At 38.6% G+C, this 27,219-nt stretch overlaps 2 protein-coding genes across 2 annotated transcripts in view; both read right to left on the reverse strand.

The window, feature by feature from the left end:
- zfand3 (zinc finger, AN1-type domain 3) overlaps positions 1–6,332 on the reverse strand; it is a 16,400-nt gene extending 10,068 nt beyond the window's left edge. Inside the window, exon 1 of the mRNA XM_054613237.1 lies at positions 5,943–6,332. Within this exon, the coding sequence (XP_054469212.1) occupies positions 5,943–6,025 (83 nt within the window). The 5' untranslated portion in view covers positions 6,026–6,332. The remainder of the gene's footprint in view (positions 1–5,942) is intronic.
- Positions 6,333–16,269: 9,937 nt separating this feature from the next.
- Positions 16,270–25,799, reverse strand: slc7a9 (solute carrier family 7 member 9). The gene is made up of 13 exons (XM_054616065.1): positions 25,701–25,799; positions 24,413–24,538; positions 22,086–22,233; positions 20,985–21,227; positions 20,268–20,393; positions 20,050–20,149; positions 18,852–18,896; positions 18,549–18,672; positions 18,258–18,361; positions 17,891–17,987; positions 17,439–17,588; positions 16,865–17,039; positions 16,270–16,694 (listed from the first exon to the last, which is right to left on the reverse strand). The coding sequence occupies exons 2-13, from the start codon at positions 24,527–24,529 to the stop codon at positions 16,633–16,635; spliced, it is 1,491 nt and encodes a 496-aa protein (XP_054472040.1). The 5' UTR covers positions 24,530–24,538; positions 25,701–25,799; the 3' UTR covers positions 16,270–16,632.
- Between the last annotated feature and the right edge of the window lie 1,420 nt (positions 25,800–27,219).

Genomic DNA, 27,219 nt, shown 5'->3' on the forward strand with positions numbered 1-27,219 from the left:
TAGGGAGGCTACATCAACTGAGGTGCGACTTCCCCTTTAGATCTATTTCTGCACATTTTGCACACCATATACCAAATGTAAATGTAAAAATTCTGGGTACAAATTAAAAATCATTCTTGTTTTAGGGATTTACTCTGTCATCAAGGTATCCAGGTTGTACATAGTTCACACGGCTTATTACAGATGTAGACCGCTCATTTTGAACCCACATCAAGCATTTGTTCAAAATTAACATTCAATCAGATGAGTTAGATAATTGTTCCAGCCGACATGCTTACAAATTCTAACTGTAACTGTAAAGCAACACTGAGTAAGTATTTACTAAATAAACACAAATTCCAATGGCAAAGGGCAATCCCAATTAGGAACACCGGGAGCATACAGCAACCAGTTACTACGCAGATCAATTCTAGTAATTGAAAATGTATAGAATTTATCGAAAAAAACAACTTTTGAAATTATAGAAAGTACAACTTAAAGAGGTGTTTTTTTGAAACAGCATTCAGACTAATCAGATTTAACGTTAGGGGGTAGTTTGTTCAAAAGTCTGGGACAGCAAAAGAGCAGTCGCCTTTGGTTTAACCGTTGGAAGGTGGTATAGCCAATAGGCTTTGGCTGGAAAAGCTTAAATGACGCTTGGTGGTGTAAGGTATTATTGCAGCTTGTAGATGTAGGCAGGGGCTTGGCCATGAAGTGCATTTTAAGTGAAGAAATCTTTAAATCAATCCTGAACTTCACTTGCAGCCAATGCAGCGAGACTTAAATAGGAGTTATGCCAGATGTGCGACCGGTCATAGTCTAGAGCCTAGTTGCTGCATGCAGGAAAGTTACCAGGGCACTGCATATGTCAAGACAGGAAAGAATTAAGGCATGAATGAGACGTTCCAAATCAAATACCGATATCAATGGTCTGAATTTTGCAATGCTTCACAGTTGGGAATAAACTGGGTCGAACCAATGTCTTCACATGGTGTTCAAATTTCATTTGAGGATCACATATTACGCCTAGACGCCTAAAGTCACAGTAAACAATTGGTTGGTTAAGAAAATCCAGCATCTCCTACAAGCTAAAGATCTACAGGAGTTGGTTGACCAAGCAAGCAGGTAAATACTCTACTTATATTCATCAGGTGGATAGAAACACCCCTCCAATTACATGTCTATGTGGTATGTCTGCTGGTAGGAAGGATAAGTGAGCCAAGTTTGCTAACAGGGTAACCATAGAAACTTGATAAACATATATTGTGTCTGAGCTGTGTTTCTGAACCTTTCGAAACACAGACTCTTTGGAGATTATGTTTTGGAATCTCCCTACATTAAGCTTTAAAATGAAACAGAATAAAATGTATCTAATTATATAATTAAAACAAGTATATTGATTTTAAAGTTACACTCCCATTTATTATTTTTGTAACTTTTTACATGTATCTGTTAGGAGTTTGATTTTACCTTTACCGGCAGTAGTGAATATATAACATAATAAAATAGTAATATAGTCAAGATCAATGGTCAGTTTTCTCTGACTCATAAACAAAGTAGTAGCAGTATGGAAATAGCAGTACGGTGGAACAAGTGTGCCCTATTTTGCAAGCAAACTCTCATCTGTGTTAGCAATGTACACAACTGGCATGACAACCGCTCAACTGGTCTGATGAAGGTGAGCAAGAGGCATGAATGGTGAACATTACAAACCTCATTAACTTGCCCTTTTTACCAGCAACAAACGCTTCTAAACATTACTTTTCCCTTCCAAATCGTGGATACAGATATATATATAGCTGTTGTTATGGGGTTTGATTACTGAAGCCTTGCTGATTTCAGTGGCACAACTCTATCACAAAAGATGGCTCCAGCTTTCCTCTGAGATGGCTCTCCTCTCATTTCCTCCCCAGTCCTTGTCCTTACTGTCTGCGCATTGAGCGTGACGGTCACTGCTATCAGTCACATTCTATTTATTTTGGGTGCTTCATTGCACACCTTTGTCCTCATCTCTAAATGTAGGGTCAGCTGCAGTCAACCTGAGGGCTGTCTGTCACTCTGCTGGTGTGTGGTCTTGGGTATAAAAACCGAAAGGAGGAAGTCAGAGGCAAGAATAGAGGAGAAACCTAATCATGAGACACGGGTAGGGAGGAAGCCGGTACTGGGTGAACAACAAGTCATATCCTGTTGTCACCATTATAAATCAGAGGTAATCAACTGACGGATTAATTAAGGAACTAAAAGGGGTGAGAAAGGTTGAGAAAGAAAAAAAAACACGCAGGAAATAAAGTGCTGCATGCTTGTTATGCTGAGTGGAGTTTGAACAGACAACATAGTCGGCCCACTGCTGTTACTAATGAGAATATCTGATTGGAACAGACAGGAAGATGGGCTCGGTCGCCTTGGTGATGCAGTTTGAGTGACACAAAGGAGAAAAGGCTTGGATGGGTGATAAATGTTTTGAGGGAATTAACACTACTGACAATAGCAGTAAAGTGCAAAATGTCTTCTTAAACATGGATAGAAGTATGTTAATAGAGATTACATTGTATTGCTTGTGTACAGAATTAATCAGACTATCAAGTACATCTATGGGGAATAAAATAGCAACAGAGGAAGCTCAGCTGTGTTTTATGTTACAGGGGGAGGTGAGATTATACATAACAGTTCTACATTGTCACCTAGAACATAATCCAAAAGTTTTGCTTTGCTGATGACCCTTCAGAGAAAAACTGTAAGGGCAGCACAAGCTTGTAACTTCAATGTTAAAAAACACATGCATTCAATACTTTTGTGAATCTAAATAATCTTTGTTATGAATAGCAATATAGGGTAAATTAATAAACTAATTGCTAATGCATTTGCTTGGCCTATCCAGCAATTATCTATAGCCTTTGCAACAGCAATCTCATTACGTATCAGTGTTGTAAATCTTTGGTGCTAATATGAAATCATTACAATAGGTTGGTCGTGTAGTAGTATGGACTTTAGAAATGATTGTATTTCTCCTATATACGATAGAGTAACCAAACACAAGCTGTGTCTTTAGCCATGTTTTTTTTTTTCTTTTTACAAAAACGATTGTTTGGACATGACAGAGATCAAGGAATAGGTTCAACTTACTATGTGAGACAAGTCCTAGTTAAGCTGCACTTGCCAACCTTCACAAATAGCTACAGAGACACATGCATAAAACTAACAGAGACCAACACAAGCAATCCTGGTCCGCAAACAAAACGACATATGTTGTGACAAAGATGTATTTCAGGTTCATCCTATCTGCGAATAAAAATAGTCCTCCACCAAATCAGACTAGCTACAATCTAAATAACAATTTTACTAAAGAACTCTGCAACAAGATCATAATTAAGAGACACAGAGAATTCCTCTGATACCATATAGTGAAAGGTGAACAAAAGGGGTGAATAACATTTTATATTCCCTTCTTCCTTTGCCTGCTGTGTCGAGGATCACTTTAAGACAATCAAGCCTTCTGCTCTCGGGGAGAAATAGCAAAAGGAAGAACAAGCTGCTAAATGTCAGACGTATTTACAGTTTATGAGCCAGAGCATCAATCACAACCATACATGGTGCACCTGAATGTGCCACTTCAAAAAAGTTTGAGGCAGAAAGAGACATGTGGAAGTCAAAAAGTTAAAAAAAGAGACACACAGACATGAGTGACCTGCCGCCATAGAACAACCTGAAGGAACTTGTGTTTCAAATAATGCCATATATCATGTTGACAAGTCTGAACTTCCCAATTTTTCCATCTCAAACCAAATGACATAATGCAACAGTCCTCCTGTACTATAGAAAATCCAAGGGCCGACACACTTTTCACTACGAAGCATGCAAGCAGGAGGATCATAGTCAGGAGCTGGATTTCTACAACAAATCCATCTTAACCAGACCATAAGGCCTGCCTAATTTCAAAGGCCCCTCCAAATACTGCTGAGAAATATCCCAAACATTTTCTGGTCTATAAAATGTCCAAAAACTTTGAAATATGCCTATTATTTTATCAAAATATCTAATTTTGTCAAGCCAACAGACCCAAAGATATATCAAATTTACATTTAGGAAAGTGGAACCAGTGAACTTTCGCCATTTTTGTTTCAATCGGTAGAAAGAATTGTTAATGATCATTTCTATCGATAAATTAATTGGTTAATTGATTAATCGGCTCATGTTTTGCTCCTAAAGAGGAAATAAACTCTACTACTTCTGAGTGCACCTCCAATTGACTTTTACCACAGAAGTGGACGCATTGTTCATTTTCAACAAGGGAGGTGTATCTTATAATCAGGGTTGACTCATATTCAGGCAATATTATAACTGACAGAACCTCTGATTAATTGTGTTTAAGATAAAAAAAATGATTGCATCATAATGTCTGAACATCATCTTCAGTGTCAGTCACACATCATCAACTAACAATTTAATCAAAACAACACTGAAAACTATTGCATATAGAATTAGTTCTGCTTTAGTGACTGGGTAAATGGTGGGTAATAAAATCACAAGGACAGACGGACTGATATTACAGTAAGAGCAGTAGTGACAGGAAATTAAATAATCAGGAATATCATCACAGTGACCTTCTGTCAAAATGGGCCGCCTGATTGTTGATTTGTTCAAACTAGTTGCAAATGTGGGGCAAATACTTAAAGTGTTATAACAGTCTGTTGTAAATGTGAAGGCTGTTTAATGTAGAAAGTGTAAAAGCTTGTTAATGTACATGGAACTTTTTGTGTTAATTGTAATAATGTAAAAATATGCAGAGATGCCATGATTTTGGTGCAGACACAAATATTTTGAACACGGTTGAACTCTGATCTCGGGATTGTCATTGCAATACTTTTTGTTTCACATAATTTCCATGCTTATCCAACAAGTCAGTGGGTGACTAACCTCCAAACAGATCACTTCTTATAATATGCAAATAGAAAATTAGCCAGTGTAGCTCATTAACACTTTTTGAGAACAAACAATTCTACTGCTTTACTACAAAAACAAGTTTATCTTAATTGACCTGGGTCACTAACCCTAACCCTGTAAAAAACATCTATAGTTTCCTTTTTTATTTATTTTAATGTAGAATGTAATTAACCAGGAAATTCCTCATTGAGATTAAAAAAAATCTCGTTTACATGAGTACCTGGACAAGACTGCAGTACAGCATATAACAGTTACAGACAACAAAGTTCATTATCTTAATGATCCTCTCATTGGAACCCCCAATGTGTAATGTTACAAACATAGTTCAGCAAGCCACATCTAAAGCTGGACCTTTGTCACAAACTTATCATGATAAGCTTTAGTTTAGCCCAGCAAACCGAAAACATAATGAAAATGCAAACCTATCTTAATTTAAAGTACCAATACCTTTTAATGTGCTATAATAAATCTTATATAATAATAATAATAATAAATCAGAAACACCTGCCTTACACATACACAACCATGTGAATTGAACGTGGATAAATGCCACAAAACTCAAGATATCTTGGGTCTCCATTGACTTTGTTAGTCCCAATACACTTGGCATAATAACATGTCCTCATGATGACTAATGTGCTTTAGAAAACTAACACAAACGCACTGTGTCAATATGTGTAACTGTGAGTCAGTACATTAGCACATATCCTGCTTTAAAGCACATTTGAACAGGCTGGTTGGATGTAATATCTGACTGACTGCTTCCTTTATTAGCTGGTTTTGTTAGCACTGACACACCTGTCCCATTACCTGGAGGGCTTATCCCTCGTGCTCTCTACCTGTGCTCACGAGAAGGTTAGGCCAGCTGGTGTTAGCTAGCAGCTAATGCTACAAAACAATGAGGAGGAGGAGGAGGAGGAGGGCAAGAAGCTCATCCCTGTTTGAGCTGCTAATGCTAATGGCTAGCTACTGTGCTAGCTGAAAGCCAAGACATGTGAGAGGTTGTTTTATGTTCGTCTTACCCCCAGAAACCACAGGGGCAGCGCGGGGGTACAACGTTAACGTTACTCGGCGGCTTGCTGCCCTCGCTCCCGGTGTCCCCCATGTCGGTGTCTGGCGTGAGGCTCCCTCGCGTAGCAGGTGAATCCGGGGCTGGAGAGAGGGCCTCGTATTTTGTGCTTTAGATCCCCCCCCCTCCCTCCTCCCTTTGGCTTTGACAAGTACAGAGGACAATACCCCACCGGGGCCCGGTAATTCCTTCAACGTTTCACCGGACGAGGAACGGTTTGCCGACACGAGCGGCCACTGACTCCGTGGAATTATAACCGTTTAAATCGGTCGTTGAAACGGGGAAGCCGTCACAGCCAAGCGACGGGCAGAGCCACCGGGGAATCCTGGGCCGGTCAGCTGGAGCGAGGGGCAAACCACTGCGGGAGAGGGGTGGCCTGTCGACAACTAGACGCCCAAACGTTACACCAATGTGACAGAAAGTGATTAGAAATAATACAGTTGTAATATTTTTAGTAGTTTAAATGTTTACATGCCAATTGGAGTCGGTGAATGATATATTTTAATAGTTTGGCCCCCAACACCATGTTACAGTATTCTCTGCTGTTTCAGGCTAATAATTTATATTTTAATGCCAATTGGAGTGGTAAATTATACATTTTAATAGTTTGGTTTTAAAAAGGGACTTGAGTTAACATGGTATGATCCGTACAAAACTATCTTCCTACAACTAGAAAGCCCCCAACACCATGTTACAGTATTCTCTGCTGTTTCAGGCTAATAATACAGTTGTAATATTTTTAGTAGTATAAATGTTTACATGCCAATTGGAGTCGGTGAATGATATATTTTAATAGTTTGGTTTTAAAAAGGGACTTGAGTTAACATGGTATGATCCGTACAAAACTATCTTCCTACAACTAGAAAGCCCCCAACACCATGTTACAGTATTCTCTGCTGTTTCAGGCTAATAATACAGTTGTAATAGTAGTATATATGTTTACATGCCAATTGGAGTCGGTAAATTATACATTTTAATAGTTTGGTTTTAAAAAGGTACTTGAGTTAACATGGTATGATCCGTACAAAACTATCTTCCTACCACTAGAAAGCCCCCAACACCATGTTACAGTATTCTCTGCTGTTTCAGGCTAATAATACAGTTGTAATATTTTTAGTAGTATATATGTTTACATGCCAATTGGAGTCGGTGAATGATGCATTTGAATAGTTTGGTTTTAAAAAGGGACTTGAGTTAACATGGTATGATCCGTACAAAACTATCTTCCTACAACTAGAAAGCCCTCAACACCATGTTACAGTATTCTCTGCTGTTTCAGGCTAATTTTATGTAGTAAAAGATTACATTATATTTCCTTAACTTGCCTCAGTGTTTGCTGCTGTTGTTCAACTGGACCCACATTTTAGTTGTAATGAGATGCCACAACTGCCATTGTGCCTGTGTCTGTTGCTTTGAAATACTTACAGCTTTCAAAAGCATGATTTCTGCTTCCTAAAAGCAAAATTATGGTGAAAATATACAATCTACCTGTATGTTATTTCATTGTATGTAGGCTGATGAACTCTACAGAGCAACAGGTGTGCAATAGGCTGAACTTTATTATTTGTTATACAATTTTTTTTATATTTGTCATATAAAATGCATGTTTGAATAATTCACAATGACAAAATTCCATTTAGCTGCATTGGTTACAGAGTTCTGGTATTGTGCATGTTGGCTTACTGTCACAGTGTTATAGTTTTCTTACGCATTCAGGCACAACTTGACAATGGCCACTCTGAAACCCATTATTTCCAAAAGGCTTGGGCTGGACAACGGCGGCTTTTTGAAGCATCAAAGCAAAGTGTGGTGTGCGCTGAACCCGGTACAATAACTGCCTTAGGAAATATCACATTATTCTATTGTTATTATTGTTATCAATAGTTTTATTGTTATTACTACTACTATTACAAGTAGTTTATTAAATGTTCTTTTCACCTCAAATTACCATTACCCAAACCTTGAAAGATTATTATTTTTTATCCTCGTTTGGCTGTAGGATGGCAATGTCTGTGGGTCATTCATGATGTCCTTAAGTCTGTTTGTTCAGCACTTTATTAAAAAGAGTATATTCATTTAACAACTATTAGATAAATGGCCTTGAAATTTGTCTTTTCACCCAGTGTTATTGTCCCACGAGGATGAATCCCAATAAGTAGCAAGTGGTGACCCCTGAAATTTAATTTAGAACCAAAATCAGCAGGTCAGAATCTCCACATGTCCAACAAAGTTCATGGCAAGTGACATCTAAGTCTAAAGATCAGACTCCTCTCAGTCTTAGTTATAGTATGCCTACTAACAGCCTATACATCAGGCCTCTCGCATTTTAACTCATCACGTAGATGCAGTGTGGTAGTACCCGATTTTGGTCTTTGTCTCCTGGGTGATGAATGTGTTTGTGTCTATAAATAATTTCACACGTGTAAAAGTAAACATTCCAAATGTGTCCCAGTTTATTTCCTGTTGCAATGCAAGGAATATATGAAAGAAGTAAGGGTCATAACATCAGGAAACTCACATTTGTGCCAAGCCTGTAGTATTCTACATGAATTATGTTAAGGGAGAGAAATGGTTAAGGCAAAATGGTCTATATCAGTTTCAGTCATTTTCGTCCAACACTTAACCCACTTATAAGGTTCGCTCTGGACACTTTCTTCTTGTATATCAGTATGGATGGAACAGAAAACAGATTTAGTATTTTGCTGACAGCACAGATGATTAAAGCCGTCTAGTCTCCAGCTTTGGAATGGGGTTGTTTCATGTACACAAATATTGATGGCATTGTCTGCGACAACAGAAATAGCATCAATGAATCCTGTTTTTCACCTCAAAATGACTTTGAGAAGAATGCAACACTTTACTTTAGAGCAAGGACGGTTGGATTCCCCTCAGAAAAACCTGCCAAGAAGTAACTTCTGTCTGCAGGGAAAGACAAGTGGGCCCTGGGTGGAATGAAGATAGATAGCTTATAGTTCATTAGCTAGTTAGGCACAGGGAGGAGTATACCGCAGAGGATTGCAGAAACTCGTTTTTTTTCAGTGTTGCTAAGAGCCCATATTCCAGTCCAGGGCCAAACAATGCTAGCAAAGGTGTAGTTGTTATTTTCCTCTCAGTCTCAATCAAACCAAACTTTTCTCTGTTGACCTATTGCCGCCTTAATACTTTGTATTTCAGATGGGATTTTGTTTCAAATAAACAGATAAAGGTAATTCAGTGTAGAAAACATGGCTTTGGCTATTTTGGCCCGTAGTGGAAAAGTGGTTGTTGCTTCTTTCCCCACAGTCCAGCCTCGGGCTTGTTATCCTCTAGAGATTTGCAGAACACCACTTCAAAGACAGATCCCCTCTCCCCTCATACCGTATACCCTCTCTCCCTTCCCTGCTATAAACACAAGAACTTAAGGAATTAATTAGACACCGGATCAAACACGGGTTAGTAAATTCAGCTCACAGAAGATACCAGGAGTAGTGTAATCACATGTTGAGTATCCCTTGCCGTGCGGGGTATCTTTGAAATGTACGTGGAAGACTGTATGCCATTTAAGATCCAGCATGACCATTTACACTGGCAGTCTCTTGACCCGTCTCTTATCCACTGAGGAATACAGTTAGGGAATAAAAATGTCCTTGATACAGCAACTGCTCCTTGAAGGACTATTATTTAAAGAGAATTTTGGTTAAAATGGCAGCTCTCAAATTTATTTTTCCCTTCTCACATCAAATAAGCAGAAGTTCTGATAATCTGTGAAACATAACATAATCCTGTTTATGTTAAAGGTGAAGAGGTCGGAGTTGTTTTCCAGAACATCTTACATTTGAGGTAACCCAGTATGGTCTAATCTCTAACCAAGGTGTTACTTCAGCCACATCCAGGAGCACCCGGTTTAACCAATATAATATCTTTATTTATGGCTAAAGTAACAAATCGCAGCCTGCAGCGTGCATACTGATTACCCAGCTAGACATGCATTACTCCATGTGTCGATAAAGACAGTTGATTCATGGCTGCTAATATGAGAGGCGAGCTCTCTACAACAAGCTATAGATAGATTGGATGGGAAATCTATGTGAACACATTTGTCCAGAAATGAAAGTCTTTCTTATCTTTTAATGCCATGCCGAGATATGCAGGATGTGTGTTATTTACTGGAGGACAAGCAACATGTCAGAGCTTGTAGATCTTTTCTGATGGGATATATCAGAAAACATGATTTTCTAGTTTAGTCAGATAACTGTGAACACAGTATTATTGATTTGATTAAGTGGGCTATGTGGACATTGGATATTGGTTCTTCAGAACATTTAAAAGTGATTTTTACTTAGGTCAATTTTTAGGGGTAGTGAATAGTAACAAAATGACATAACAATCCTATTGGTAAAAAACAATCATGTGTGAAAGACTTATGCAGAGTTATGCAGTCTGTCTTTAATCATTATTAAAGTTCAGTCTCTCCTGTCATTTATCTTGCTGCATATTTGCAACACACTTGGCGATGCAGCATAATGTATTGCAGTTGCTGTGTTTTGATCGAACTCGAATTGAAGTCGAATGATGCTAAGTGCAAATGCTTTTTTAATCAATGAGACATTTTTAGCTGCACAAATTCTCATTGACAGATGAGGAAAAACATCTTCGACAAGGAGCTAAGAGATCATAACTTAGCTGTGAGGCAGCAGTGGCTGTAGGTAATGTTTAGAAGAACACGCAGGCAGGATAAACATCAGACAGGACCCTGCCAGGCAGCCAGAAAAAGCTGTTTGCACTGCCCCCCCCAACCTCTCTTCCACCACACTTCTTTTCTTTACCTATTTGTGTCTATTAACCTCTTCCGCTCTCTTTTTCTGTCTCTCTTTCACAGTTTTACACACACATAATCACACACACACACACACACACACACACACACACACACACACACACACACACACACACACACACACACACACACACACACACACACACACACACACACACACACACACACTCACACGCACACATCAACCGTCCAGCCTCCCACTGTGTGCAGAATGCGTAGTGAAGCCACCCATGCATCAGGCGGGGGAGCCAGCATAACCAGCCTCCCTACCATCTCGCTATCTGCTGATCAAAGAGCCGCTAAACAACCAGAAAGTACAGCGGGTGCAAGACTGGAGCATGCACAGCAACACAATTAGCAAGCACCACTTTTTAAAATATCTTTATTTAAATTCCCTTCTCGATCTCTGACATTTTCACACACAAACACAGGCGTGCATATATGTGCATACAAATTTGGGAAGTATAAACAAAAACATGCGAAAACCTCTACTTGTATTACCCAATTGTTACACTCACACACCCACACACATATATACAGAGTAAGATGAACTGAGGTTTCACCTGAGAGTGACTGCTCACGATGGCATCCACTGATCTCTAAGTTGCTCAATTAAAGTTAGTGAAGAGCCTTAACAGGGCGAGGAGAGGGTAGGAGGAGGAAGATCAAAGGGAATACAGAGAGAATCCTGGCAGGAGAAAGAGAGAGAGAGAGAGGAAGAGGAAGAGGAATCTGTGAGAGAGGGCACAGGGAGACGGATGTGAGTGAGAGAAAGGCAGGGAGAGATGAGGACAGTGAAAGAGATGGATAGTAAGGGGGCAGAATGTGTACTAAAATAGAGAGAGAGAGAGAGAGAGAGAGAGAGAAGGATGTGATGGTAGCATAAACAAACAAGTCACCCTGATATTCAGGTTTCTATTGTAATTAATCGTCTCTGATGAAGGAGTCACTGCAGAAGTCATTTTTATTGTAAAACCCTGTAAGCTGGCAGAGTGAGAAAACAGAGGTCAACTCATGTCATTAACAATTTATCATCAGCAGTATCCAAATGCCTTGGGCGTAACTCTTCCACACCTGTAAATGGTTGAAACATGAGGCAAACAAACAAATCCACATTTAAAGATTGTTGAGCAACTGTGTTTGGTGTGTTTGAAAGAAAGACAAAAGGCAACTCAAAGTGCCAAAATTATAAACTAATGAATAATTAATAAATCAAATCAATATGTGGCTTCTCACACACAATGCTTGATAATTCAAGCAAGACTACCTGAATTTCAAGACAAAAGAACACATTTATCTCATCAATGAAACGTTGAAGTCATAAGCAATAAAACACACCTTCGCTGGTTTCAACACTACAGCCTGAATTGGTCCGGTCTGACCAATAGCTTATGGTGGCTAATGTTAGCTACCATTAGCAGACTTTAGCTAAATATTGCTGGATAACGGACATTAGTCAGTTGACTTTAAGACTCTTTGCAACTTGTGTTACTGTTATATCAACATTATTCCATAAATGCTAGTGACGCTATACAGCAGTCTTTACATCATTTCCCTTTAAGTAAATCTGCAGGGTTTTTTTCCCATCTGGCTGAGAAAAAAAAGATGGACAAACAGGCATTCACAGTGTCAAGAAAAAGGCTGTCAAAGTATTAATGAAACATTTGTTAGAGAACAGTCATTTGAAACATCATAATTCAAATGAAGAGCATTTTTTCATAATGTTCTTAACACTAAAGGCGATGCCAGGACATTTCTGGGAGCAGTGCCAGGTGGGGGTGAGCCACAAATCTGGGGAATGTGTCTGGGAGGAATGGCTGTTGATCCTCTACTGTAAAAGGATCACGGTCTACATGAAACGGCTTTGGTTCACTTCACTGCCACTGCTTATTCAAGTGTGCCCTCCAATGGAGGAAAACAGGTCATGTTGACCAAATAGACTCCTCCGCTGGATGTTTAAGTGATACTTGTTTTTTTTCTCCACCTGTGTTAGGGAACTGTGGAAATGTTATTTCTTTCTGTGGGAGTTTTTTTTGCTCAGTCCTCAGGTGCCAAAATCAGTGAGCTGAGTGCATTTACAGTTAAACTCTGAAATTACAGGCACTTCTAAGCATTAAGTCTAAATTAATTAAACAAAATACTCAATGTTGTCTCAAATTTCAATTTGGAAGGATGTCAGATAAACCCTGAGCCCAGGTTAATTACCAACCCAAACTTTTGCAAATTGAATACTTTTTTGCTCTCCGAGGTCTTGAAGTATTTCTGATAATCCAGAAACAATCTGAACAAGTGCAGACTTCATTTGTAGCATATGTTCATCACTGAAAAATTATAATGCAGTTTTGGAAAGGTCGCTGAATGATTGCGGGCTTCCAAATGCTAATTCAGTTACTGATTGGAAAAGTGCAGTAATGTGATGATAATAATATGCAGATGAGTCCTCATCAGAGCTGTCTATCCATTAATGAGATGATATTTGAATGTACTGTACGTGTATGTGTGTGTGAGTGTGTGTGTCCATGCAGGCAAGGCCGCCGGATCCGTATATACAGAAAGCATGTGTGTATGTTCAAGTGCACATTCACTTTCATCAGAATATTTAGCATATTAATGTTCAATCAATCTACCACTGCACTAATGCAAAGTTTGATTAAGACAAGCCATAGTTGGAAATAAACAGAGAGGAAGCAACTGAACTTGATTATATCTCAACCAGCTTGCAAGACCAGTTCATCTCCTTTTAGTAAAGTTATACAGCATGAAAAACTTTGAACATTTTTTCATGTGTAGAATGGGTTTTAATACAGGGCAGCGTTAGATACTGTATATAGCATTTTATCTCCTTTTCTGAAAATAAATGGTGATGAAATAAATGCTGGTACATATTAAAGGTTTAATATGTAGTCACATAGTCAGTTGCTGTCAGCATTCAAAATTCGTACTTCCTCTCCTTCTCAAATCCACAATCCTCAATCCACACCTCCTCCCCAACCTGCGGGAAGGTGCCTGATTTTGAATGAATGCAGCCCAAGGTGCACTTCGTCCTGCTGTGTCCTGTCTGCTCTCTCTGAGTCTGTCTGTGTCAGGCCTATAAGATCTGTGAGTCTTGCTAAACCGAAGGGTGTGACAAGTTTAACTTGGGAATGACAACAGGCTGCACACCCAGCTTGTTGGGTCGGGTCTTAACCTTGCATGTTGGGTCCAAATGCTCTTTGCTGACGTCCACAAGAGTTCCAAACACAGCAAAATAAGAAGAAATGAGAAAATACAGGCAGTGGGGCAGGGTCTCTGTAGATACAAGTGCTGCCACACATTTCTAGTGGGTCATAAGTGATGATTGGCCCACTAATGAAAGCTCCTGCTTTTGCAGTATCACGCAATGGGCGTATGTGGGGACATTCGGAGAAAAGTCACTGTTTGGATCCCAGAAAGATTTGTGTGTTTTTTTTCATGTATCAAACAAGCAAAACACAATTTGTATGCATCTGATCAATGAAACAGGCCTGTAGTCATGACACTGAGCTGAGCAGCAAACTGCTTCATCTGCCCGGCCCCCACACCATCAGTCGTAGGATTAATGATGTCTCATGTTGTCAAGCTCACTGAGTCATTCATGACAATTCACACATATCCAACAGAGCCACAATTCACGCTTCCCTGTGATCTAAGTGAGTTTATTCTATTTATTAGTATCTCTGAATATGACAATTATACATGATGATTATATTTCATAAGCAAAAATAGGTCTCCTTCTTTAATGCCAACAAATGCCTGGACTCCATTGACACTGAATGTAGAATTGTCTTGCATCATCTCAGAGCACCAACACCACAAAGACACACGAGCATAAAGTTATTTTTTGTAAATTCAGAGTGATTTTACTTTTTCTCTTCCCAGGACCCGATTGAAAAATGTTGTTCTTTCATCCTGGGACCCAATGCCCATTAAAGAGTGATGAAACACAACGTAACTACCAGTCTCTTTTCAGTGCAACATTTCAAAAAGCGCAAAAATATAGTAGGGGGAGACATGGTAAAGTAAGCCAGGGTATTTATGTTACAACCACTGTGCACTGAATCACAACTTCATCTTTTAGCTGGCCATTGCCGAGAGAGTCCAGCAATCTTCTCAACATGTACTCAGCCTTCATGTGGGACCTGTTGATTTCATTCTGCAGGACAACTGCATTCTTTTACAAAAGCACAATGAACTTTTAAATGGAGTCAAACGCAACAGGTTACATAACCAACATGCTGCTTCTCTAAACAGTTCCAACCAGCTTTTTTGCAAAAAACCTCTCATTCAATGCAGATTTAGTGTCACCTACTGTAGAAATCCTTCACTTTGACACCCTTACTCTATGTATGAAGAGACTAAGCGCCACTAGAGGGCAACGAAAGCGAAATGCAGTTTCTGCAAAGGCCTGTGTTCTTAATTATGACACTACATAGTGTTAAACTTGAATATGTACTAGCTTGAGATATATTACCTTTACTTAGATCTCCTCATTCTGACATCCAAGGTAGGATGTATGTATTATGACAATAAAGACAACAACCATGACGACTACTGCTCCCCATCTTCTCACTTTGAATACTATTACAGTTTCCACTACCATTAATCACAATAACTTTACAGTAATCTTACATATTATTGGAAATATTAAATATTTATATATTACTACAAAATATAGTACTATTACTACTATAAAATATTAAAATGAAAGCCCATTATCACGTCATCATTTTGCAGTTCTGTTCCACAATGCTGTACTGACATCTGGTGGACAATTGGGACATTGGTGGTCAAATCATGTTTTTTTTTGCTCCTAATAATAACTGTGGCCACAAACATAGCCACCCAGTCTTTTTCATGAGAAAAATCTGAAAGTTCCCCGGATTAAGCATCAAACATAGGCCACAAATCCATTAACTGATATGAATAGACTACAATAATTACTTGCATTTTTTGTCAACTTGCTGAAGTTCATAATGTTTAGAGTATCAGAACTTGAGTGCAACATATTTTAGAGGGCTAGTTTGTGGTGTCTAGTCGAAAGCATATATATCTCATAATATTTCATAATCACACAGCACTAGCCACACATTACTGTACTGTTAGGGAGCTTATACCCTACAATAAAAAGAATGTCAGTTTTGCAAATTATATTGAGCTAAATAGCAGTCAGGTCAGGGAAACACAGTAGGAATATTCGCTAAAATCAAACATTGTTTTTTTTCCAATGTCAACTTTATGCTCAACAAGATTGATACAATTATTAACCACCATAGCTTACACAATTCAGCATTGTGCCAGTACATTCCAGTGTAAACACATTATTAAATAATGCACAAACCTCTTTAAAGAAACTCTGATGTTTCAGATAACAACCACAGGAGCAACATAAATAAACATGTTTCCACATTTTGTTGCATGATCTGCTAAACCTTCATGTTGTCTTCGCAATGCATTTATAATGTTACCCCCCTCCATTTGCTCAAGTGCTGATTCATGCATATCTAGATCCTAGCAGCTCTATCTCTATGATCTTTGGCCCAGTAAAAGCTTTATTGTACATTATGAATAAATGTTTAACATTAATTTCATAGAAACGTTGTGTTGTTGGCAGTGATTTATTTCTTTATGTGGCGAAAGACATCATGAGGATATGGTGAAACCCTCAAACTCCTGATTGACTTTATTTTATTTATTTTGTGCTCTGATCCCCTTTTGGCACAAAATTTGTAGAATACTTTTTCCAAAACCAGCCTGGACATGTTTTACGGCATGCATCAAAAGATGACCTGGTTGTCGGTTCTGTCCCCTCTCAATCGGTTTTCTCCGGAGGAACGACTTCCATCAGCAGCTGGAGATGCATAGTGATGGGCCCTACAGGGGAATGGAGGTCATGAGGTCTCCATGACATCAGCACAATACGACACTGTACTGAATATGTTACTTTCTACCTTTTAAGCAGACTAGTTCCAATTTTATTCTATACTGATGTTCAAGAAAGAATACACATATTTCAATAACTTAACATTTGAGAGTGAACTTACTCATCAGTTTGCGCGACCAGTTGACCTTGCGGTAGACGAAAGGGTAGTAGAGGAGAAGTCCACTAAAGATGAAGACAGTACAGTAGAGGTACTCCAGCTCTGGCTTATCAATGATGGGAGCCAGGACTAAGTAACAGGACACCAGGACCATTAGGCATGGTACGACAATCGGCACCTTTGAGTAATGACACAATCACAGTCCCTCAAAACAATATACAGCTTCAAATGGACACTTTCACTATTTCTGCAAAATAAAACAACTAAAAATGCATTAGCCTATTGAGAGTCAAAAATCAATTTGTTTGTATTTCAGACAGCCAATAAGATCTTTGAAACAGCATTGGGGTGAAACAAAATAAGACAATATTTGCAAAAGCTTATTTTAAACTTATTTGGGTTTCTATTAAGACATGGGGGAAAATCTAGAACAGACTTGTTTGTGTATAAAGATTGCAGATTGCAGTTCCAAGTTAACAAGGCACCAGAACGCATAAACCTGTTGAGTCAAAACACTATAAAAGAGGAGATTTCTCCAAAAAAGGAAACTGAAAACTATTTCATCGAGAAGACTCACCTTTACTGGTCGATGGAGCTCCTTCCTGGTAAAACGCATGACTATGAGAGCCAGCGCTGTCAGACCGTAAAACACCCACTGAGCAAAGCTGAAGTAGTTAATGAGGGTGTTGATGTCTGCTGGGATAATGTAGAAAATAGCCATAATACCCTAAAACAGACAGAGAAATGTATTTTTAACAGGAAAGGAAACAAATAATTTTGCTGAATAAATTATAATAATTATAATTAGAAATAATTATATATTGCAATATTGAAAAATCATGAACCATCAGAGTACAAATGGGTTTTTTGAGGAGCTATAAATTGTAACAAACTGAACTCAACATAAGGTGAACTACCATGCAGAAGTTTATACATTAAAAAAAGTCAGAGGATCATATAAGACCAAATTGAAAAGTATACAGTACATACACATTTATATAAAGAGATCTTTAAGTATGCAGGACTCACATTGAATATAAGAGCAGGGGCTGGAGTGTAGCGCTTCAGGCTAATATAGGATAAGATTTTAACCATGTGACCCTCTCTGCCAGATACATAGGCCAGTCTGTGAGAAAAGAGAAATATGTTTTGTGCTGTTGAGATTTTGTTGTACTGTACTTTCTTGAGTTTTTTTCTGTATCTTTTTCTTTCTTCTTGTCTGTCAGTCTTTCCACCTCAAGTGCACATCAGTATTCTCTTTTTCCACTTTCAAACTCTGTTTACTTTCTTTCTCATACATACAAATATGCACACCACATTTTACACATGCAGACAAAGGAAAATGTATTCTCTTACTTCCGTATTTCACAAATAATGTGACAGTTGTCTCTTTTACCTGCCAGCGGTGAAGCAGCTTCCATTGGCAGAACCGATTGTAGAAAAGACAACAAAGAGAGGAATGATCCAAGACAGTGGGGAAAGGACTCTGTCTCCAAAAGTCTAAAGAGGCATAAACAAATCCTTCATAACATGCAAGGGAACAGAGTAAATTAATACTGAGCTGAGCAGTTCTCATTATCTAAACTCATTTCTAATTTAATATCACACTGACAAGTCATTACGGACTAATTCTCAATCTCCATGAATGAACTTTTCTATAACCGTGGCAACGATAAATGCATCTTACCACGGCTACAGCTGGAGACAACAGCAGCTCAGTGGCGGTCATAACAGAGAAGTAAGCGACGTTGACCAACACGTAGCAGACAGAAACCAAAGGGATCCCGATGAGGATGGCCAGAGGCAAGTTCCTGAGATGAAGGAGTGCAGCCTACCTTATCAGGAATGCTGCTTTGACTTATATAATGACCATTACATATCAGCTCAATAAAAATACAGTTCAGATTACACTCGTATAGGTACCGCTTTAAAACTACTGAGTAGTATAGGTACCTCTTAAAGATGAAAGAAGAGTTTAAGTTTGTCTTACCTGGATGGCTGTTTCAGCTCTTCTGTAATGAAATTCAGTTGATTCCTTAGAAAACAAGGAACAAGTTAGCTTTAAAGGTAGCATAGTGCCATAATATAAGAAAAACTAAAAACTGTAGTGCTTTATTCACATGCATTTGTTGTCTAAAGAATCTACAAGCTTGATCAATCTCCTCTGCAAAACACCATACATTTGCATGGACTTGCTCGGCCAAACAGACAGGCATAGTTTTGCCCTGCAGTGCTAAGTAAGGGTTCACTGACACCCTCTCAATGTCAGTTACATGTATTTTGGCTTTGCCCTCTATTTGGCCTTACTGCTACAAAGGGTTATAGCCTTCACCCCTGCTGTGATCCCAACATGACTGCATAAAAATAAAAATGCATTAATCACATGAGGACGAAATTTTTCAGGCTCCCTCTAAAAAACTGACTGAAATGGAGAATGCGGGTGTCCCTAATGGACCTTACACGTTACAAAGCAACCTCACTCAAGCTTTAATGCTCTGTCACACACTCCAGCGCCAGGACGAAGCACAAATCTCCCAGGTGGTCACTGCAGAAAACATAAGCATTGTGCAACTCCATTGTAAAAGTGCACAAACAAGCATAGAAAATGTACCTACTCAAAATCTAATCAAAATGGCAGAATTAACCTGTAACTGCTCTGTAATGCACTTACACCTCTCTAAACAAGCACAGGCCTCTTTTACTATGCAAAGACAGAAACTATTAGAAAACTGTTCAACCAATGCATCCTTTAAATACAATCAAAGGTGGGAAGATCAGGGCCCCACTGTACTGCCATGTTTCTGCAACCCAATAACATGGTGTCTCATCGCCATGTGGATATAGCATACATATAGTTGTTGACCATGCTGGAGAAATTTTCAATCTGTTGATGACAATCCCCAACTTGGTTAACTGTTGTAACTGCACTATGTGGAACATGTCCTGTTCCTATAATATTAAGGTTGTCCAAGGGTTGAATTCACAAATTTGGACTAAAGGCAGCAGGCTCAAGAGTAGCTGAAAGGTTGAGAAGGGTCAGCAGTGCTCTTTATTTAGAGCCAGTATAGCAGGAAAAGGCTTATCGTATCGGTTGAGAAGGTACACTTCAATGTGCTGCTTTAGAGAGGAGCTTGGTCAATACCATACATCATGTTAAAGGGCAAAGAGAAGTGAAGTAGAACTGTTACCATCCATCATAAGCCCAAAGCCCATTATAAAAGGCAAGTCCAATTCCTCCAACAGACGCTGATGTGCCATCAAATGCATTCGACAGATTCTCAGTGTTTCCTGGACACAAATATACAATGAAACAATATGTTATATATAATAATTGATAATATTTAACATTTCACAAAATAAATTTAAAGAGGAGTTGTATATTAGAGACACTGAACATTAGGCCTACCTCGTGCCAGCATTACCATGCCAGCTACAACTATGACAAGGATGATGAAAAGTTTGGCGACAGTGAAGAAGTTCTGCACGTAGCTCGCCAGTTTGACACTCAAACAGTTGACACTGACGATCAAAACTGAAAAGCAGAAGAAATTTAAGAAAATACAGTAAAAGTGAAATTAATTGCATCCCACAGAGAAGAGATATTATTTCTATGCTTTTATTACCTCAGGAATTTCCCTTCCGCTTTGATGTAGATTTGAACAATTTTATATAATAAATATAATTTAATAAAAAATACAATTGTTTTCCTTTGTCCTTTGTTGAAATAATGTACAGAATTAGTTATCATTGCATTGCTAGTCTAAGCCATCAGTAAACTATGTGGCTCTTATTTCCCTGAGTCCCCAGAGAAGCTATTTTCAAACTGTACTGAATATACATATCATTCACCAGCTTAGCTGTCTTACTTTAAACTTTAATTTTAGATCATTTTCTTCCCTTCTGCAAATTGAAAGTGCATTTCAAAATAGTTGCCAATGTTTGGCAGGGAAACTCACTTAAACCTGCATTATACATTTTGTGCCCACTAGGGCGGAGATATATATATATATATATATATATATATATATATATATATCAACATCCATTATAAGCTTTAAATATGTGATCAATAAGTGGTGTGTAACATACTGCTTTTAATTTACTTGACTAAAGTGAGACTTACATATAGCTACGGCTGACAGACACTTGGTTACAAGAGGAGGAGGAGTACAGCCGTGGTAGAAAGGAGTTGAGGCGTATTCTGCAAAGCTCAGAGTGATGATGGCGAAGCCGGAGGGCTTCAGCACCATCACTGTGGTCCAGGAGTAAAGGTAGGCCGGGAGGGAGCCAAAAGCCTCCGTTAGATATGAATACTCTCCCCCTGATTTGGTGATCATGGTGCCAAGCTCAGCATAGCACAGTGCTCCTGTGTAGCCACACACACACACAAACACACATACACATAGAGAGAGAGAGAGAGAGAGAGAGAGAGAGAGAGAGAGAGAAGAGGAGAGATGTAATACAAACTCATAGGGGACATTTTTTAATTGCTTCTGTTGGAAAATTCAAGGACCATTCTGAACTTTCTCCAAAGAAAATGTGGTTTAATGAAACTTTCTGTGCAACTTTAAAGCCAATTCTGTTGTAATCACTTTATCCCCAGGGATCATAATGTAACCCAATTGAAATAGTGGACAATAACACTAAAGGTTACTAAATATAATAATGTTTGTGAAATAGTAGACAACCAATTTCACACATAGTTGTTAGTCTTAATGGAGAATTAAATAAAGGAATTAAAGGAAATATAGTAAGAGAGTTTATGAGCAATAAACTGTTAATGATTCAATTTTGTAGATGATATCAGATCGAGGGTTTCACTTGGATGTTGTTTTAGTCTAAGGAGGAGTGGACAAGTCAGCGTACCAAGACCATATAGTGAACTACAAAACTATGGTGAAATAAATTCCTGTTTTAATGTCATAAAGGTTCAAAGTCTATTACAGACAAACCAGCAACTCATCATTTTTTATTTATGCAGACCTTTACTGTGAGTCAGCAATGAATTGGTTTTTGCTTTATAATCCTATGAGATGACAAGACAAGAGCTTTATTTTACAGCACTGACCTCAAAGATTATAAAAATAATTGTGCAAAGTATAATGTAAATTGCTCTGTGAATCTCTGAGCCAGTGTCTATACAAAGGCAGAAGTAAAAGTAGAGAGACAGACATCTTTAATGTAGATTATTGCAAAGGGATATTGGTTTGGATGCCGTTCTCACCCAGTGTGGCTAACACGCCACAAGCAGCCCAGACCAGAAGGCAGGGTCCCACAGCTCCAGAGTACAGCAGAACAGCCTTAGGAGAGATGAAGATGCCCGAGCCAATCATCGTCCCCACAATCAGACAGATACCACTTAACAGGCCAACCTGAGCACATACATGAAGAAACAATGGTAGGGGTGTTATTTCAATGCTCAGCTGAACTTCTTGAATGTTATCTTGAGTGAATCAGATCAATCCCTTCTTTGATGGATAAAAGAATGAATGCCCAAGTTGTCATAAGGTGTATTTCAACACAAATGTGGTCTTTCCAGTTAATATGTATAACACTTCACTAAGGAGATATCTTCAGTAATTGGGTCTGTCTCAGTGTCTCCAATTTACCGGACAGAATCAGTCAGAAATCTGGAGGGCAGCACAACCTTACGATCTTTCTAATCTAAAATACCAGATAGCCTGCATCTCCCCACACAAAGTCCGCCACATAAAGGCCATTGTGACCCGTCTACTTAATTAGGTGAAGGCCAAACAAAGCTAAAAGGGGAGTGAATACTGGACATGTTGCAGTGTGCCTACTGGAAGTGTATGAACAATGTTTCAAACACTTTAGCAAAAAACGCTTGAGGAGCCAATAGTATCTTAAAGTTTTGTTTGATATTATTTGTTTGAAGTTTTTCAATATCTTCAACTATTTACTATTAAGCTTTATAGCTTCTGACATATGGTTAACTTTTTAGCCACGCTAGCAGAGTAGCTCCATGGATGGCAATGTGGATCAGCTGGTTGGTTCACTTGTTTGGTCCTGAGTGAAATATTTCACAACTATGTGATTTTTCATAGTCCCCAGTGGAAGAATAAGCCTCCTGACTTTTGTCATGTAAATATTACATTCATATGTATAAAAGCACACATACAAATCTCAAACACAGTATATTTTGTCTATGCTTTCACATCACAATATCACTGTGCACATTGCGGTAAATGATTATAAGTTCTCTTAGAAGGTCAAATACTCCGGACAGGGCATTCCAGTGCCTGGCCGTACGCTGGAAAAGAACAGAGACACTTAAAGAAGGAATGTGCCTTTACGACCAACTGACCACAGATAACAAAGGCTCTTTTTACGACAAACTGACCAAGGCCCTCAGAAAGTCTAAAAGTCTAAACCAAGAGCCGCCTCTCTCATTTTTGGACCTATCATATTCAACTCACAAAACCTATATAACATGATGCGCACTCTGTATAAGCGCCTTTTAGTTGCTGAACTTCTCAGTACTGCTAGGCCCGTGCACGTATAACTGCTGGGCGATATACTCCTGTTATCCTACAATAAATGTCACATTTGTTTTAAGACGAATCTGGTGTAGAAGTCTCTCTTGTTTTCCACTCAACACTTTCGTGATTCCCCTGACTTTTCCTCTAGAGCCACCATGAGATTGACACTTTTGGCTTTTAGTCTCAACTTCTGAATAACTTCCTATTAAATTTGGTACACACATCCATTTGGGCCTTTAGGATGAATCCTAATGACTTTATTGAACCAAGGACTTTTCATGTAGCACTACCAGCAGGTCAATTGATGAGTAAATACTTTCAAACTTATGAGTTCAGCAGTATTTTGTGTTACTAATATTATTCTATACTAATAAGCTAATGTTAGCATACTGAAACACTTAACTAAGATGGTAAACGTTGCCTACAAAGCATGTTAGCATGTTAACATTAGCATTTAGCTTTAAGTACCAATTTGCATGAGTTCAGCGTGCAGAGCTGCTCGTTTGGCTGTAGAATTGTAGTCTTGTTTTATCTGTGCACACAAACGTACTCACAGACCATTATCATGTGAGGTTTTTGCAACTGGAATGTAGACTTAGGAAGAATCAAAATTCATCCCACACAAGCATGATCACATGTCATGGATTTTATTATGATGGCCCGTTTTTTCATCTCAACTAACCAAAAATGTCACCTTAAATACCTCTTTATTAAAGTGAGGGGAAGTTAGGTGGTGTTAATTATTAAATTGCCATAATAGTCCTTACTCATCCTGTGAAATGTATCCTTTCAGTCCTCCTCTATTCAATTTAGGTCTTAAGGAGCTTAGGGGGCCTGGACACCACCGCTGAGTGGATCACTGTGGAGTTAATATGGAGAGACGGTTGTTGTGGTACTCCCTGGTACTCAGTTCTAGCCCCCATTAGTGTAAAAAGGTACAAATGGTGGGATCCTACTCTGTGAACATCTAATGAGACTTTTTCTCAGGAGCACTAACACACACACACACACACACACACACACACACACACACACGGGCAATAATGCTCACATCTTTTTGTAGCACAGTAGCTTTTACAGGCTGCTTGTCTTTAGTCTGACAGTCCGCGCTGTGGCCCGTGGAGCCGTTCTGTGACTCCTTCCGCATCATGATGCTGCCTTCATCCATGTGTGTCTGCTGGTTCACGAGAGGACACAAAAGGAATCACACATTCTAGACAAGTTACATTCCTTTTCAAAACAAGTTGCATTTGTAGTTGCATAGTAAGGTTATCTAATCTAATCTTTGATAAGATTTAAAGAGAAACCCTCTGTCCTGTTACAAGCAGTATAAAATTCCTCTCATCTAGCTAAACAATGAGGCTCACACAAGCAAAATAGCTCAACATCCATTACAGTCATTTAGCAGACGCTTTTATCCAAAGCGACTTACAATCAGTAGTGTATTACATATCATTCACCCATTCACACACTGATGACAGGCTACCATGCAAGGTGCCACCATCAGACTCTAACTAACATTCATGCAACATCCAGTCCACACCGATGGCAAGCCTTCGGGAGCAACTTGGGGTTAAGTGTCTTGCCCAGGGACACATCGACTGCCGAAGCCGGGTATCGAACCACCGACCCTCTGATTGGAGAACTACCTTGCTCTCCACTACGCCACAGCCGCCCCATTACAAGGTGAAAATCCTCCCAAAACCAAGTGTAATTTCGTTGTTAACCCTTTGATGTTAATGAAAGTATGTTTGTTTGGCTTTATAAATAAGTCACCGTGACACAGTAGTTCTAGCAACAATTTACCCACAATAAGTGATATGGTTTAGTTTTTTAGAGAGACTTCACCCTCTGAGAAGCAGCTAAATTAATAATATTGTGAGGCTATTTTTTTTTTTTACTTATGGACGGATAGATAGATAGATAGATAGATAGATAGATAGATAGATAGATAAATAGATAGATAGATAGATAGATATATAGATATATATAGATAGATAGATAGATAGATAGATAGATAGATAGATAGATAGATAGATAGATAGATAGATAGATAGATAGATAGATAGATAGATAGATAGATAGAAAGAAAGATTGATAGACGGATAGAATTGCGAGAGAGACATCAAACAGTTAAAATGATAATGTTTAACCTAAAACTGTTATTGCTTAACATGCATGACAACTACTTGTCTTCACTACACATGGTTAAAGAAAGGAAGTTGATCTTAAACATAATGATAATCTTTGAATTTGACAATGGCTTTGTTAACATACTATTTGATACATTATAATAAATAAATAAATAAATGCATATTTCAACACATTTCAACACTTACATATGATGAAAACCACTTCAGTGATGCTCCATGAACCTCAAATGTTTTAAACCCAGGTACAGTGGTATGAACCCAAAAATAATACTGGGCCAAGTTAAATGAAGGAGAGCAGGAATGTTTGATACAAGTGGAAACCTGGGTCTCACCGTGACTGAGTACACTCCTCCAGTGGGAGGTTCCCAGATCTTATTGGACATCCTGGATAGCCATGGACAAAAGGGAGGTGGGTAAAGACAGGGCAGCAGAGTTGCTCTGTAGACACTTCCAGGGCAGATTCGATTTTCAACAGAAAGCTCTGAAACACTTTCTCCTCTTTGAGCTTGCCTAGCCTGACTTCCTCACAATGCCTCTTTGATAAGGATATATGACACCCCTGCATGTGTGCGCATGCACATTTGTGTATGTGTGTGCAACATTCCCTTTCTACTCTACCTCTCCCTCTCCCTCGTCTCTTAAAAGTCTCTCTATCAGAAAACTTACATTTTTGTGCTGTAATATTCTCCTTTCAGTTTATTTCCTGAGCAGACCTTTTTGTAAGTGTATTATCAGATTGTATTATGAAGGTGTCGCAACTTCAGCATCAATTGTGTTGAAAACTTCTTCCTCATTGATTTGGCTTGTGTATGTGTGTAATCCAGCTTTTTGTTGCAGACTGTTAAAGCCTTTGAAACGAGAAAGGGTTGAGCTAAGTACGAGAAGAACTTGTCCATTTAGTGCTCTATGTAACATTTTTTAACATTTAAAATCAAAGGTGATATAAAGGTATGATATGTAGTCTCAGTCATAAAGATAAATAAGTAGGTTATTCACACTATGAATAATACTGTTAAACATAAGATTGGGTGGATCAAAAGCTACTGAATTAGGGTTCAATTTCTGTGTTTAGGCACTTAATCTCAAAAATGACATTTAAAAAAATGTTTAATGTGTAATCTGCTATTGATTTGTATAACTGACTTACTCTAGTGGCTGCAGCTGTTGAGGCACTTGCTGAAATACAAAGTACATGCTTTTAAGAAGCCTGTAAGAGAATTCGAACAACTGCTGCAGACAGATCCCTTGCCTGCTCATGGTAATCTGCTAATACATCGGCATATGAACTCAGTAACCCTGAGAACAATTATTAATGACCAAAAAAAAGTTTCAGACACGTTCACCGGGTCTCAGAATCTGACTTAGTGCATTTCCCGCAACAATTCAGGCTTTTGAGCCTTTGTAGCCTACTTTCAGTGCTGCATATCAATTTACTGAGGAAGGAAATATTCCCTTAAAACTTGAAAATTGTTTGTGACAAATCACAACTCATAGTCTGTAATTATTGTGATATTTCAATTTAACAGATTTGCAGAGAGCTGAGACAGTCTGCGCATTGCAATACCCTTACGCATACTTCAATAAAATTATGTATGCCAGAAAAAGATTTAGTATGTCCTTATACACAGTATATCAAATGAAGTATGCCAAAATACAAGGATGTCCTACTACGTCTGATCGCATTTTGTGGTATGTAAGTTAGCAG

The sequence above is a fragment of the Anoplopoma fimbria genome, chromosome 2, assembly GCF_027596085.1.
Source record: "Anoplopoma fimbria isolate UVic2021 breed Golden Eagle Sablefish chromosome 2, Afim_UVic_2022, whole genome shotgun sequence".
NCBI classification, from domain to species: domain Eukaryota; kingdom Metazoa; phylum Chordata; class Actinopteri; order Perciformes; family Anoplopomatidae; genus Anoplopoma; species Anoplopoma fimbria.